This window comes from Aquila chrysaetos, chromosome 8 (genome assembly GCF_900496995.4).
Source record: "Aquila chrysaetos chrysaetos chromosome 8, bAquChr1.4, whole genome shotgun sequence".
Classification (NCBI taxonomy): Eukaryota; Metazoa; Chordata; class Aves; order Accipitriformes; family Accipitridae; genus Aquila; species Aquila chrysaetos.
Window position 1 is genome coordinate 26,754,778 of NC_044011.1, and position 12,763 is coordinate 26,767,540.

General features: G+C 39.5%; 1 protein-coding gene across 12 annotated transcripts in view; it reads left to right on the forward strand.

Annotated features, from left to right (window-relative positions):
* The window catches only part of EHBP1 (EH domain binding protein 1), a 231,399-nt gene that overhangs the window by 177,579 nt on the left and 41,057 nt on the right, over positions 1 to 12,763 (forward strand). For 4 of the 12 annotated variants that reach the window (XM_030021257.2, XM_030021255.1, XM_030021258.1 and 1 more), the window contains 2 exons: positions 6,731 to 6,847; positions 10,017 to 10,144. In XM_030021257.2, the coding sequence (XP_029877117.1) occupies positions 6,731 to 6,847; positions 10,017 to 10,144 (245 nt within the window). The remainder of the gene's footprint in view (positions 1 to 6,730; positions 6,848 to 10,016; positions 10,145 to 12,763) is intronic. The other 8 variants (XM_030021259.1, XM_030021260.1, XM_030021262.1 and 5 more) reach the window with 3 other exon arrangements.

A 12,763-nucleotide genomic window follows, 5' to 3' on the forward strand; every position in this document is an offset into this window, starting at 1 on the left:
AGAAACTTTATTTTATATTAAATGTGTTCAGAAGACTGCTTGGGAAGAGAATTTTAAAGGCGACCCATGGGAGGTGGGGGCAACAACCTTTTGATTTTAAATTGCAGTCTTTTGACATACCACTTGCCTTTACAGGTTTTGAGTTGTAATATTGCTATAATGTTATTAAACTGACTTTGAAATGTCATTAAAATTCATATACCTGCCAGTGCTACGAGTCGAAGTAATGTAGTGTCACTCAAACTCAAATGGGTGCTGAGCACACGTTTCAGTACAGGCTTCTTGCTCTTTTAGTATCTTCTACACATTCTAAGGGGAAATTCTGTTTCTCATACTAACATGTAATTGTAAACCAAAGTGTCAGGAAAATCCAGCTTTAAGTTCACGATGCATGTAGATTCAACAACAATATTGTTTTCTTCTCTATTACATGTTTTTTATATGCATATGTATTTAAATATAGTCTTACCACACTCTAAACCCTACACTTCTGTTCCATTTAACACCCAAAGAGAAAAGCAGTGAGTTGTACATCTCCCTTTGGGTCTAGTCTTCAGTTTTCTTCTCTTTGCCCAGTAAACCAAGCTTGCCAACCTAATTCTCTTTCATGATAAATAGGGAAGTTACATCCTTGATGGGGAGGGAGTAAGACAGGCTGAGCAAAACGACACAGTGCTTGTATATTAAGTAGACTATGGTGTTCTTCATCCCTCTTCACAACTTATGACTCCCCATCCTACGTTATTTAATTACCTCCTCCTCACTGTTTTATCATACCTGTACATAGCTGTTCCTGCCATCTCTCCCCTCCAAGGAAGGTACAATTTCTGGGTATATCCTGAGTGCTCAGCTGGATAGTAGTTACTCTGTTTTGTGGCAGTGACTCACAGGTCGTGTTGCTAAATATCCCAGTATGCTGCTTTCTGGGATGTGGCCTTCCCTGTTCATATTTTCCTCTGAATTTTGCCATTGCTCTTCCTGCCCTTCATTCAGTTTATAAACAGTCTCAGAGGTAACTGTGCACTGTGCATATATACTAAAAAAAAAAAAAGTCTATATACATAAATACTGCGCATGCACTCAGAGCGTTTCAGTTTTATTGAAGGAGGAGACAGTATCAGTACTGATGACAACTTGTTTATAAAGTTATCACCACTATACCTGTTGGGTTTTAACCAGTATAACAATTGCACTGCTTTCTACTTTTGCACTTTTTGCTTTGAGTTATCTCCTTGGTTTATATTTCCTACATTGATTTTAATTTGTTCATACCGTAGTTTGGCCAAACTATTTGAACTTCTCTTGGACTTCCAGTTTTTATTCCCTTTCTCCTTTTATTCCTCTTTGCTCTTTTCATGTCAGTGTGCATTTTATAGCACTCCCTTCTACTTATTCATTCTCAAAAAGCTTTCCTTATGGAACATCTTCTACATACTTTCGCCACACTGCTGGTAATGTCAGGTGCCACACCAGATCTCCACTCAAGAAATTGAGTCTTCTAAAATAGAGTAGTTCCGTGAAATGGCATCAACACTTTATAAACCAAATAAATTATAATTATTTCTGGGTTTAGTCTTTTTCCATTTTTTATTTCCACCAAAAATTAGGATTTAATAGACAGTCTCCTTATTACAAATGGATTGTGAATATTGCCCCTGACTACATTCACATGTAGTAGGTTTTTTTTCTGTGTATAGTCCTGTATTCCCTGTACAATACCCAAGACAAGCTTATAGTAATATCTTTTGTCTTCCGAGCTCTCTTGTCCATTATGCTTCATTAATCTCTTCTTCTGCATTGATTGCTACGTTTTAATTTACAAAAAGGGAATGTACCAAATAATTTTCCTCTCTCAATTCAGTTATTCCAGAAAAAAGTGACGTTTTAGCTTTGGGATTTTGGAGTTTCTAAAGACTAACTTCTTGCTCACTATTGTAGATGAAAATGTGATCCCTTTCAGTGTTTCTATATGCTCATTAAGAGTTGCATGCTTTGGTGCTGGTGCTACATTCTCTGTTAAAAGGCTTTATTTAATCATGGTTTGAAAAACTCAAATGCCTATGGCAAGTTGAAACTTTCCTGGATAAGCAGCATCCTTTGCTATGAAATCTAGTCTTTTTCATAGGTTATTTGGCATGTGAGACAGAAAATACTTCTTCCTGCCAACTGCCAGAGGGTTTGGGATGGCAGCTTCAAATTTATTAGATGTCCTACTAGCTTCAGGCTGATAAGCGGATGCCTTGAGATGGGTCCAGGGACAGTATCGAGATAGGAATCCAAATATCCTCCCTTTTCCCAGCAGCGACGGGACAAAGGAATTGACATCTTATCTAGGTAGTGTCCCCGTGCAGTAGGACACCCATCTACTCTTCTGGGATTTGGGTAGTGTGTTTTCTTTACTCTCTGGCACATCTCCATCCTTTATTTGAGATGGTGTCTTTGTGAGGATGTGGCTAGGATCTGGAGGTGGTGAGTAGGCAGTGGAAGGAGGGAACAATGGAGAGGACAGGGGGTAAGACAAGCACAATGTGAAGAGGCTTTGGGGAAAAAGGTGCCAAAAATAGGCAAAACTGGGAGGGGAGAAGAGAATGAACACAAGATCAGCGCAGAAGAGGGATGTTAGAGGAACAGGAAAGGAAAAACACAGGAGAAGCAGCATCCAAATATATTGTAAGACAAAAAAAGTTTTCAGAAATTTTGGAATGAATAACAAAAGTTGGAAAGGTGTACTGTGGTTAAAGAACTTAGGAAAGAGAGCCAGCTGGCATTGCATTGCACTTGTATGCTTAAAGATTTCAGGGTACATTACAGATTTGACTTCTGAGGCAATGATTTGGAGGGAATGTACATGGTAGCTCAGGCTTACTCATCATGCTTAGTCTCCAACTCATAAAACAGTGTTAAGTTCTCGATTTAATATTTTTAACTGACAGTATTTGTATCTGTTGGCAGTTACTGCTGCACTTTTTTGTCCTGACATCTGATTTCTTGTACACTGAACCAGTATTTAGACTCTGCATTTCTTCCATTCCCCACTTTTGCTTCCTTTATTACTGTTCAGATGCTCCTGTCAAATCCTGTAGCCTTAAAGTGAACTCTGTACCTGAAAATAAATAAACTAAATATCTGAATATCCACAAGCCTGAAGGACTTCCCAGAGACAATCCTGGAGGCATCTTCCCTAAAGAGCAAGTACTATTCATGCAGTACTGTCCAGTGGCAGCTTATATATGCTTCTCCCACTAATGTGATCCAATCCCCATCAATGATTTTACCTCTTTATGAAAATTGTTCTTTTTTAATTTCATCTAGAAATTGATGTAGTCTGCTGCAACTCTTTCACATGTGGGCAAGCTTAAACCAAGTCAAGAGAATATCAATTTAACCACAAATTAAGCCTGAGCTGAATCTGAATAGTAAAAGATATGAGCTATAAAATGCCTCTGGATCTTCTTTTCCACCAATATTCTGGCATTTCCATTTGGTTCCAAAAGATTCTTATTTCACTCTCTTCAGTCCAGTCTGCAGTCCAGGCTGTGTAGGTAATGGTCAGTGCTGTTTAGTTCTTGACTTAATCCTTCGTCTTTAATTTTGCTTGTTTCTTCACAACATAGTAAGACTTTGCTGTCTTTCTAGGATCCACATTTACATACTTGTCAAAGAAGAGTTCTTTAGTACTCTTCTAAATACATGCCCTGGTTCTAGACCAAGTGCTTTAAGTTTTTCACACTAGTAATTTGTTCTTTTCATAAAAGATATCTGTTATCTCTTCGTCATGTTGTTCCTTTTATCATTTATAATTGCAAAATCTTGTTGTAACATGCTCCCTAAACACATTTCCCTTTCTAATATGCTGGAAGAACATTGGACTGGAAAAAAAAAACTAGAGTAGTTTAAAATAAGGAATCTGTAGATTTTGAAAGATATTTGAAAATTTGTGAAATTACTTCAAATGAATGCTTTTCATTGAATTTATTTTTTTTTTTTTTAATAAAGTGTAAATGTCCTGATAATCATATTCAGTCGAAGCCTGCTAACTTTAAATTAAATACTAGGTCAGGTCATTGTCTGACACTAGGAACTGGTGTCTTTGACATTCCCATCTCTTTTGTTACCTAAAATGGTGGTGTCAAAGACAGTGCCTCTGATCTCATCTCGCTAGATTAAATTAAAGAAAATCAAATAATCTAATATAAGCATTCCCTTAGTATCCAGCAGTCTTAAACCCTGTCATCTTGTTTAGATTGTTTTGACACATCCAGCATCCTCCTGGATGACTGGTAGTTGTGAGCTGACCTTGCGAGCTGACTTCTTTGGGTGCTTTGGGAAGTCATTGCCTGCCTCTAGGCTCAAGGTGGATTTGGTTTCCCTCTGCCATGGCAGTGTCCCTCTTTCCTTCTCTTCCACCTCTTCCAGATGTCCATAGCCCTTTGCTGCTGTTAGCCTGGTCATGCTTTCAGTGTGCCACCATGAGCTCCAGGATGCGTTTGAGAGTACTGTGGCCTGTCTGCCACTGAATGTCTCTAACACCATCATGAAGGATTTAAAATCATGTGAGAAGTCTAGCTCCTCATTAGAAAACGTAGAGATGCTTTGAAGGAAATTCAAAACTTCAGAATTGTTGCTGTTGCTGCTTTACCATTCTCTGTTTTCTCTTCAGTCTGCTTTTTACCCTATCCCTTTCTCCACTTCATCATGATCACACTGTGCCCTTCTACTTTGTTCACCTACCTCTGTGCTACCTGAAACAACTAGAGTCCAGATCACAGAACCTTCTATGTGAATTTAAGTGGGAACAGAAAAGATGTCACAGAGAGTCCTGAGTGTTTCTGCCCACCCAGTTGTATGCCTGAGGCACCATCTCTCAGGTCACAGGTCCGGTCACAGATCCTGGTTTGGCTGAGGAGAGGTGTTGTTCTCCATCTATCAGGCTCAAGCTGGGGCAGTTTGGAAGAAAGCTGACTCTTCCAGGGACCATTGAGAATTAGTGGAGAGGAGCCCAGGGAAGACGTGGTGGTCAGCTGAAACGGAGGGGTCCTACTTCACAGATTGCTGCTCCTTTATACATGCAACGGATGTTGAGTAAGACACTGAAATGGAAACTTCTTTGCTCCTGTCTGTTGCAGCAAGAGCCTTAGCCTGAATCGGCAGTGGTCTGTGAAAGACATTGATTAATTACAGAGGAACTGAGGGAGCAGCTGGTTAAAAAGAGTAGCAGACATACAAAAAAAGTCAACAGGCTCCTAAAATGGGAATTATAGGGACTATGGAGATAAAGAGGTAATGAAAAGAAACAACTGTATGGCCTTTGTGTCAGCAGTATGGACCTGAAGTGCAAACTTCAGGTCTGGGGATGAGGTTTAGTGTATTTCAAAGACAGACAATGAGTGATCAGCACCAATCCTGGTCCAAACTTCCCCAAACTTCTGATATTCAGGATTATGGCATCTTGGTACTATGTTTAGGATCCTTTTTGTTTGTATGGTGTTTGAATGTACCGAAGTACTGTAATTATAATTAGTATTTTTTCCTATTGTGAAGTGGTTTAAAGTTCCTTTAGTTACTATTTGTGTCTTACTTCTCCAGACACACTCCAGCCTTCTCTTTTTTTGTCATTTTTACATGCATGCATACATACATAGGAAAAAAATGTTTGCATAAGTCTGAACAAGTGTAGATAGCATTTGATATGAGACTTAAAAGTAAGCAAATACAAGGCAACTACATGCTTGGAAAGTACTAATCTAGTTTTTATGGACTTTAATTTCATTATATATTTGTATTGAAAATGTGAGTCAGGATTTTTTCTGGGATCTGCTTCACAGTTCAGCATTTGCTATTTGATCTTCCTCAGGTTACTTACTCTTTCTGTGCCATAATTTACCTACATCATCATCATAATTGTAATTATAATAATCGCCTACTTCGTAAAACATTATGGGGCTCATTTACAAGTGATATTCATAAGCTGCTCTGAGAAACTTGGTAAAAAGATCCTATAAAAAATATACAGTATAATTACAATTATTATTTTATTTAAAATATATGTAGCTTACAAACAATGCTGATTCAAAGTGGTGCAGTAAGGCAGCAATCTGTGAGTGTGCTCTTGCTACACCTGAGGTCAGTGCTTGCTAAGCATGATATTCTAGGTGGCAGTTTTCCTCCTCGTATCAGAAGTGGTAGGAGACACTAACACCTAAGCAAGGTACAGTGATCACTGGTCTGTGATATATTGTGCAAAGTAAGGAATGGCAAGTCTCACCAAGCTGGGAACTCAGTACCTGGAGCTGCTGCCTTTCTCAAGAGTGCAGCTCCCAGGTCGTTCTGCTGGCCAGATCCATCCAAACCTGCTGTATGCCAGCTTTGGCACCCATTCTGCATTAGAGAGAAATGGAAGCCTGGGGGGAGTTATTTTGACTCGAGTTACAAGGAAAAGCACATGTGCTTTTCAGAGTTAGCCAGAGATTTAGTGCAGAGAACAGCCACTGCTGAGGCCAGACTCTACCTTTATTGTAGCAGGAGTTTCCAGCAGAGCCCCCTGTGTGTATATTGAATTGCATCAGTTTTGCGATAAATCCATGAGTGGACAGAGTGAAATCTCCTTCCAGACTTATTTAATGATTTGCATTTTTATCATAACTCAGCTTATTCTCTAAAGCATTCTTTTTTTTTAGTGATGTGCATGTACGTAAGAAAATACTAACCTTAATGCTGTATGTTCCTACAGATGAGGATGAGGATGATGATAATATTGAGATAGATACTAACGAGGAGGTTCCTGAATGCTCTGTTACTGGAGGTGGAGATGAGCTTACTAACCTAGAAAATGACCTTGATTCAACGGGTAATTTAAATAATGGCTATTTTGTGTATTTTGCATGACTAACACTCCATCATCATATAAGTACTGATGTGCTGCTTCTGTCTGTCATAGCTTTATTCCTTTGTGCCTTTTCAGATCTTTTAAAGCCTAATGCTTATTCTTTTTGAATATTTTCCATTCACGTTTAGTTGAAATTTAAAATCAGCAACAAAATCATTATTTCCAACAATGGCAGATTTAAATGTCTCTTGCTGTTTGATGGGGAAGGGGGCCCCAGGCCAGATTTGTAAAGCAGAGCCACCTGAAATCACCCTGCCTGGATTGTCCCAGCAAACCAAGGTAGACAGGCCAGAGGAGTGAGCAATCGCGTTGGCGAGTACAGCTGCCGCTCTCTGCACTGACATCCTGGCCCGTCTGCTCAGTGAAGAGGAGCAAACATGCCTCTGTTTCCATGTAGGCTTGGTATCCCTCCAGTTCCTTCCTGAGGACCAGTTCTTGTATTTATACCTTGTTGCTCCAGTGGGGACATGGAGGTATAAATCTGAGCAGAATTAGTCCTACTTACTTTACAAAGTTCAGGTAATAGATTTTTAATAACACATTTTAAAAGCATTCATATTCTTGTAGAAATACTTGTATAATCTTAGCACATGCTGGTCAAGTAATAATAAATGACAGTAGTGGTATTTCCCCTTTCAAAAATTGTAATCGGGCAAAACTGGAGTTCAGGTTCCTCCATAGATCTTACAAGGGAGATGCTTATTTGAAAAGGCGCTAGATCTTCCAAGATGTGAAGGTAATTGCCTATCAGTAAGGGGCTCCTCTGCTCGCAGAGAGTTGCTGAAGGAGTTTGTTCTCTGTACAAGTCTGTCTGTTACCAGTGGCCCTGGGGAGTGCCGAGGGCCTCTTTGTATTGTGGTGTGCTTCTCTGCCAGGGCGTTTCTGCTCACTGCAAGTTAGGTCAAGCCCGGAGAAGTGCAGCAAGCACAGGATAGCATTGGGATAAAGGCAGTACAAGAGAGAACTTCTTACAGCATCCTCCGACTTGGTTCTGCCCATGCCAGCTGGACCCAAGTGTGCAGCCCATAATATATTAAATCAAAACACTTCATTTAGTGTTTGCTCTTTGTAAATTAAACCAACAATGATGTGAATATAGCACTTTCTTTCTAGTCTTTTTGGATTGTGAAAGAATTGAGTCATGTCCTTTTATTTTTTTTTATTTGAGGATTTCCAAACACATAAGAAAATATATTTAGTGTTTCCAGCATTTGAATTAAGCTGATTTAGAGCAGAATCCTGTCAAATACTTTTCCAATAAATACTGGTTCATTTTAGGAGAAATAGAAAACCAGTAAATGAATATTCCTGTCACATAGTCTCAGTGACTTACCAACATTTATTTCTGTGGGTCTTTTTTCTTGGGAGATACCTTCTCAGGGATACAAACCCACTACCCAACGCTTCATCTCCACCACGGGAAGACATTCTGGAAAAAACCTGGGACATCATTTTGCAGTTCAGTCTGCACAGTAGTCAGAGGTACAAACAAGTAAGGAAGGGGACAGGCAATAATACAGAAAGCAGTCTAATGCTGTGATAGAAATCAGTGTACAGAGATTTCACTGGGATTCTGCCAATTCATACCAAGTTCTAATGAAGACTGAATCTCCTGGGAGCACCTAAGTGCAGAACTGTAAGGGACATTTCACATTTGGGATCATTATGACCACCTTAATTAATTTGTCCGCTGCTGAATCTTAGACCCTCCCATCTCTCTCGAAGACAAAACTGTTTTTACTGCCAGTTGTTGGTTTTAAGTATTGCATCTGTCTGTCAGTACTGCTACCATACGCTGCTGTGAATGTATCCGATAAAATGTGAACCTCTTATATCATAGTTATTACACGATGTTTATGTATAAACCCATGAGAATGTGCATGTACTTACATGTGAGCCTCAATTAAGGGCACCCTGACTGGGTGTGCCAGAGGAAAGGGAAACTATCCTTCGTCATAACCCAACCCAGCCCATTGCTGCTGGAGGCAGGCATCATTTGATTGCCAGCATGCCAAAAATATTTTGGCTAACACGAATTGGAGCGCTCCAAACCTTGGAAGGAGCTGTGCGGCAAAACAGTCATGGCTCCACTTCCCACACCAGCTAGAAGTCACCAGCCCAAAGTGAAAAACTCAGGCTGTGCCTATAGAAAAACATAGCAACTGCTATTTCCTCTGTGTTTGACCCAAGGCCCAGATGTATGTGCATAATGTACGCAGGTGATGCTGCATTCGCTCCATTGCAGGGGTGATTTCTTGTGTGGTGCTGCATGTAGAGTATGTTTGGGGGCTTCTGTGCCAGCATTATTCTGCCTTCCTACCCAGAGTTAGCTCCATAGATCTGCGCTGTGGTTTGGTATTAACACCTTTCTCCTTATTACGTGTGTATGTGTAGGTAACTGTGTATGCATAGGTGTGTTGCAAATTCATATAGTCAACGATCACGTACAGAATGAGCATTATTGGGAGGTAAAATTCTCAACTATTATTTCTTTGGGCTCTGATCCAAGTTGCTAAAACTGATGAAAAACTTTTGGGGACTTCAGCAGACTTTGAATCTGTCCCTTCCATGCAGTTATGAAGCGTTTTACGGCTCTCCCAGCTTCAACATACTCTATAAATCATAGTAAAATATTACTAGAAAGCTGTCTCTTTTGATACTGAAATTTTATCATTCAGAAGCTGTGCCAAGGAGCCTTAGGATGAATTAGTAGTTCATAAACTTGAGGGGTTATCAGTACTTAGAATATGTGATAAATTGTTATATGTCATCTTAAAATAAATGGCTCTTTAAGTGTGGTTTTATGCCAAAGTATAGGTGTGTACAGGTTGGAAGTAAAGTAAACATTGTCTACTTTCTGTGTTTTTTCATCTGCTGTCTTCAAGCATGTTTACTTGTTCAGTTGAGTGCTACATACTTTTTTTGAGAAAACTTAGGCATTATCTATGTACGTTACACAAATCTATGCCAATCCAAATTGCAGAAAAAAAAATGTCTTCTAGTTTTTTCCTTTTTTAGTTTGAAATGATAGCAAAGTGAATGAAATCTACCTTTTAAATTGCTACATTGTTGTAGCGACTCTGCATTTAAATGCATCTCACTGTGTTGTATGTGGTATTTGCATATTTAGCAGAACAAAACAGTAAGTTGGTGGATTTGAAGCTGAAGAAGCTCCTAGAAGCTCAGCCACAGGTGGCAAATTCACTCTCCAGTGCTGCTCAGAAAGCTGTAACTGATAGCTCAGAGCAAGACATTAAGGTAAGTTTTGATTAATGCTTTTGTCTCAGTACCTGTGTTCCGATTTCGGGTGTGTACTTTGTGAGGAGGAAAATGATTTCTTATCAAATCCTTCATGGTAAGAAATGCAGAAAATCTTTGTGGCAGTGCAGTTGCATAGTTTGCAATGCACTGGGGTTTTTCCTGTTGATTAATCAACACGTTTTCCTTTTTTTTTTTTTTTTTTTTTTTTTTTTTTTGATCTCGATACTTGTCATTGGCCTAACACTAACAGATATAAGAAGCATCTCTCAATTCTGACTGCTCAGGTTGTCACTTAAATCAGAAATGCAGCATGGGCTCCATCCTGCTGCTGGTACAATCAGCAGCGAGACTCTCCCTGACTTTAACAGGAGTAGGATTGGACTCTCAGGGATTTGCTTCCCTCCCAAGCCTGACCTTCTGTTTTCTCTCCACTAAAATTAAGCCGTAGTATACTTTAAAGGCATACATACTTGGGTGCTTGACAACGAGTGCTTCTGAGAAAAATAGACACAAGTCTGTGGTGCACTCAGTCGTTTTGCCTGTTCTTAACATTCACCACTTCAGCATAAAGCACACACCAATCAATTTTCCATTTCATTTTCTTAATTAGCCCCCTTGTGTTCTTACTTTTTTTTTTTTTTTTTAAATAGTCCCTGTATGTCATTAATATCCCTATGGCTCTGGGGCACTTCCAGTTGGGTATAACTTTTCACCCACCTGCAGTCTGGGGGGAAAGCACTGCTGACTGAAAGGATTTCCTTCCCCAGATACAGAGATGCTTTGAAGTCCCAAAACAATGACTTTCATTGCTTTTCCCTTACACTGTCGGTTCCTATAAATTGGTGATGAAAGTGTGTGGCAGCGGCAGAGGACTTTCGGTCTCTATCTTTGAACAAAAGGAAGCCTGGATCAAGTCTGATTTTTGCGTTCAATTTAGCTTTCTGCAGTGGATTTAATGCAAAATGAAGCTGGCCCAAGAATAATACAATGGATTGAAAAGGCTAACTGAATTAGTGGGCTTAGAGGAATACATTTGTAAAGTGGCAGAAGTCCCCAGTCATAAAAAGGTTTCTTAAAATGGGATTTACTGGCTAATCACACTGATATTTTAGCATGTTGCCAGGCCTAAAAAATTAGTCATGTTTGTTTATTTTGATAAAGACTCTGTTTTAGGTTGTTGGATGGTTATTGTGGTAATAACACAAAACCACCTTTTATTTAATCAGAATCATAACCACCTGATTAGTGCAGCTGAAAAGTCATCCGGGGATATGAGCAATACTTTTTAAGCTCAATTCGGCAAATGACACACAGGCCACCTCTTAGGGTAATTTGGTATCACCTTACCTAACAAAAATGGTATTTCTCTTTATAAAAAACTTCTGTGAAGGAGTTGATTTTTTTAAGGTACTCCCACAAAAGGGGCAACTTAACAGTTTATCTCTGTGTGCATCTTTCTAAGGAAGAGTTGGAAAGCGTCATTATAAGGAATATATGGTGTCCATCTGTTCTCATGGAGCTCTTGGCATTGAGGTGGATTTGTTTTTTAATAAAATGCAGTTTACACGTTTCTAAATGAGGCATTCTGTGTTTGTGGAAAAGGATAAACTGTTACCTTCCCTTGGGGATTGTGTATCCCCGGCCTCCTTGAGGCTAGAGAATAGGCCATTGGAGAACTCCCTCATTACCGATTGTCTCAATGCAGAGGAAGGGCAAAGTCTTGGTAGCTTTTGATAACCAGTTTCAGCATTCAGCAGGCTTAGCTATTAGTCATGCATCTTAGCCTTTCCCTATTTACTTTCAAAACACTTAATAAAAATAATAAAAGATTAGGTATAAAATGAAATATTTGTTTGGTACACAGCACCTCGGTATCTGCAGTTTCCACACACTGCGGTGGTTCAGTCTTCTGGGATATTTCGTGTTGATAGAATCATTTGAATTTGTTACCAGTATTAACATAGGAAGCCCTGGAAAAGATAATTGTAGTTTCCTTAGCTGTAAAGGGCTTACTTACAAATCTGGCTTTGGAAAGTTATAGCTGATGAAATGCAGTTCAGTGGGGTAGTATTATAATCCTACCTTTTAGCCTTCATCCAGCATTAGTGGTTTATCTCAATGGGCATAAAATTAGAAACTAGTTCTTCTTGTCATACAAGTCTGTGGGACTACAGAAAAGACAGATTTCTTTACCGGGCAGGGAGACAGGCTGAAGGCAACACGCTTTTAAAACGATACAGATCGTGTTCAGGGGTAGAGACGCCGCTACTTGGCAGCAGCATGCGCAGCGCTTGGCAAATCAAAGTTGCAAAGGAGTGATTTTTCATTTAAAATCGGCGTTGCTGGCAAATGCCAGTCACAATTAATAGGTCTGGCTGCTAAGTAAGTAGAGAGTCCTGCAGGAGGGTGCCCACATAGCAAAAAGCCAGTCATTGCCACCACACATTAAACAAAAACAAAACAAAACAAAACCAAAAAAAAAAAAGAAAGGAAAAGTTAATCACTCTTCTCCTTTTTTTCTGCAGCTGATACTTTCATCCTATATAAGCCACAGCCCGAGTTGTGAAATCCTCTTTGGAAAAGCTGTGTCCTGTCCCCTCACTGAAACGTACCTTT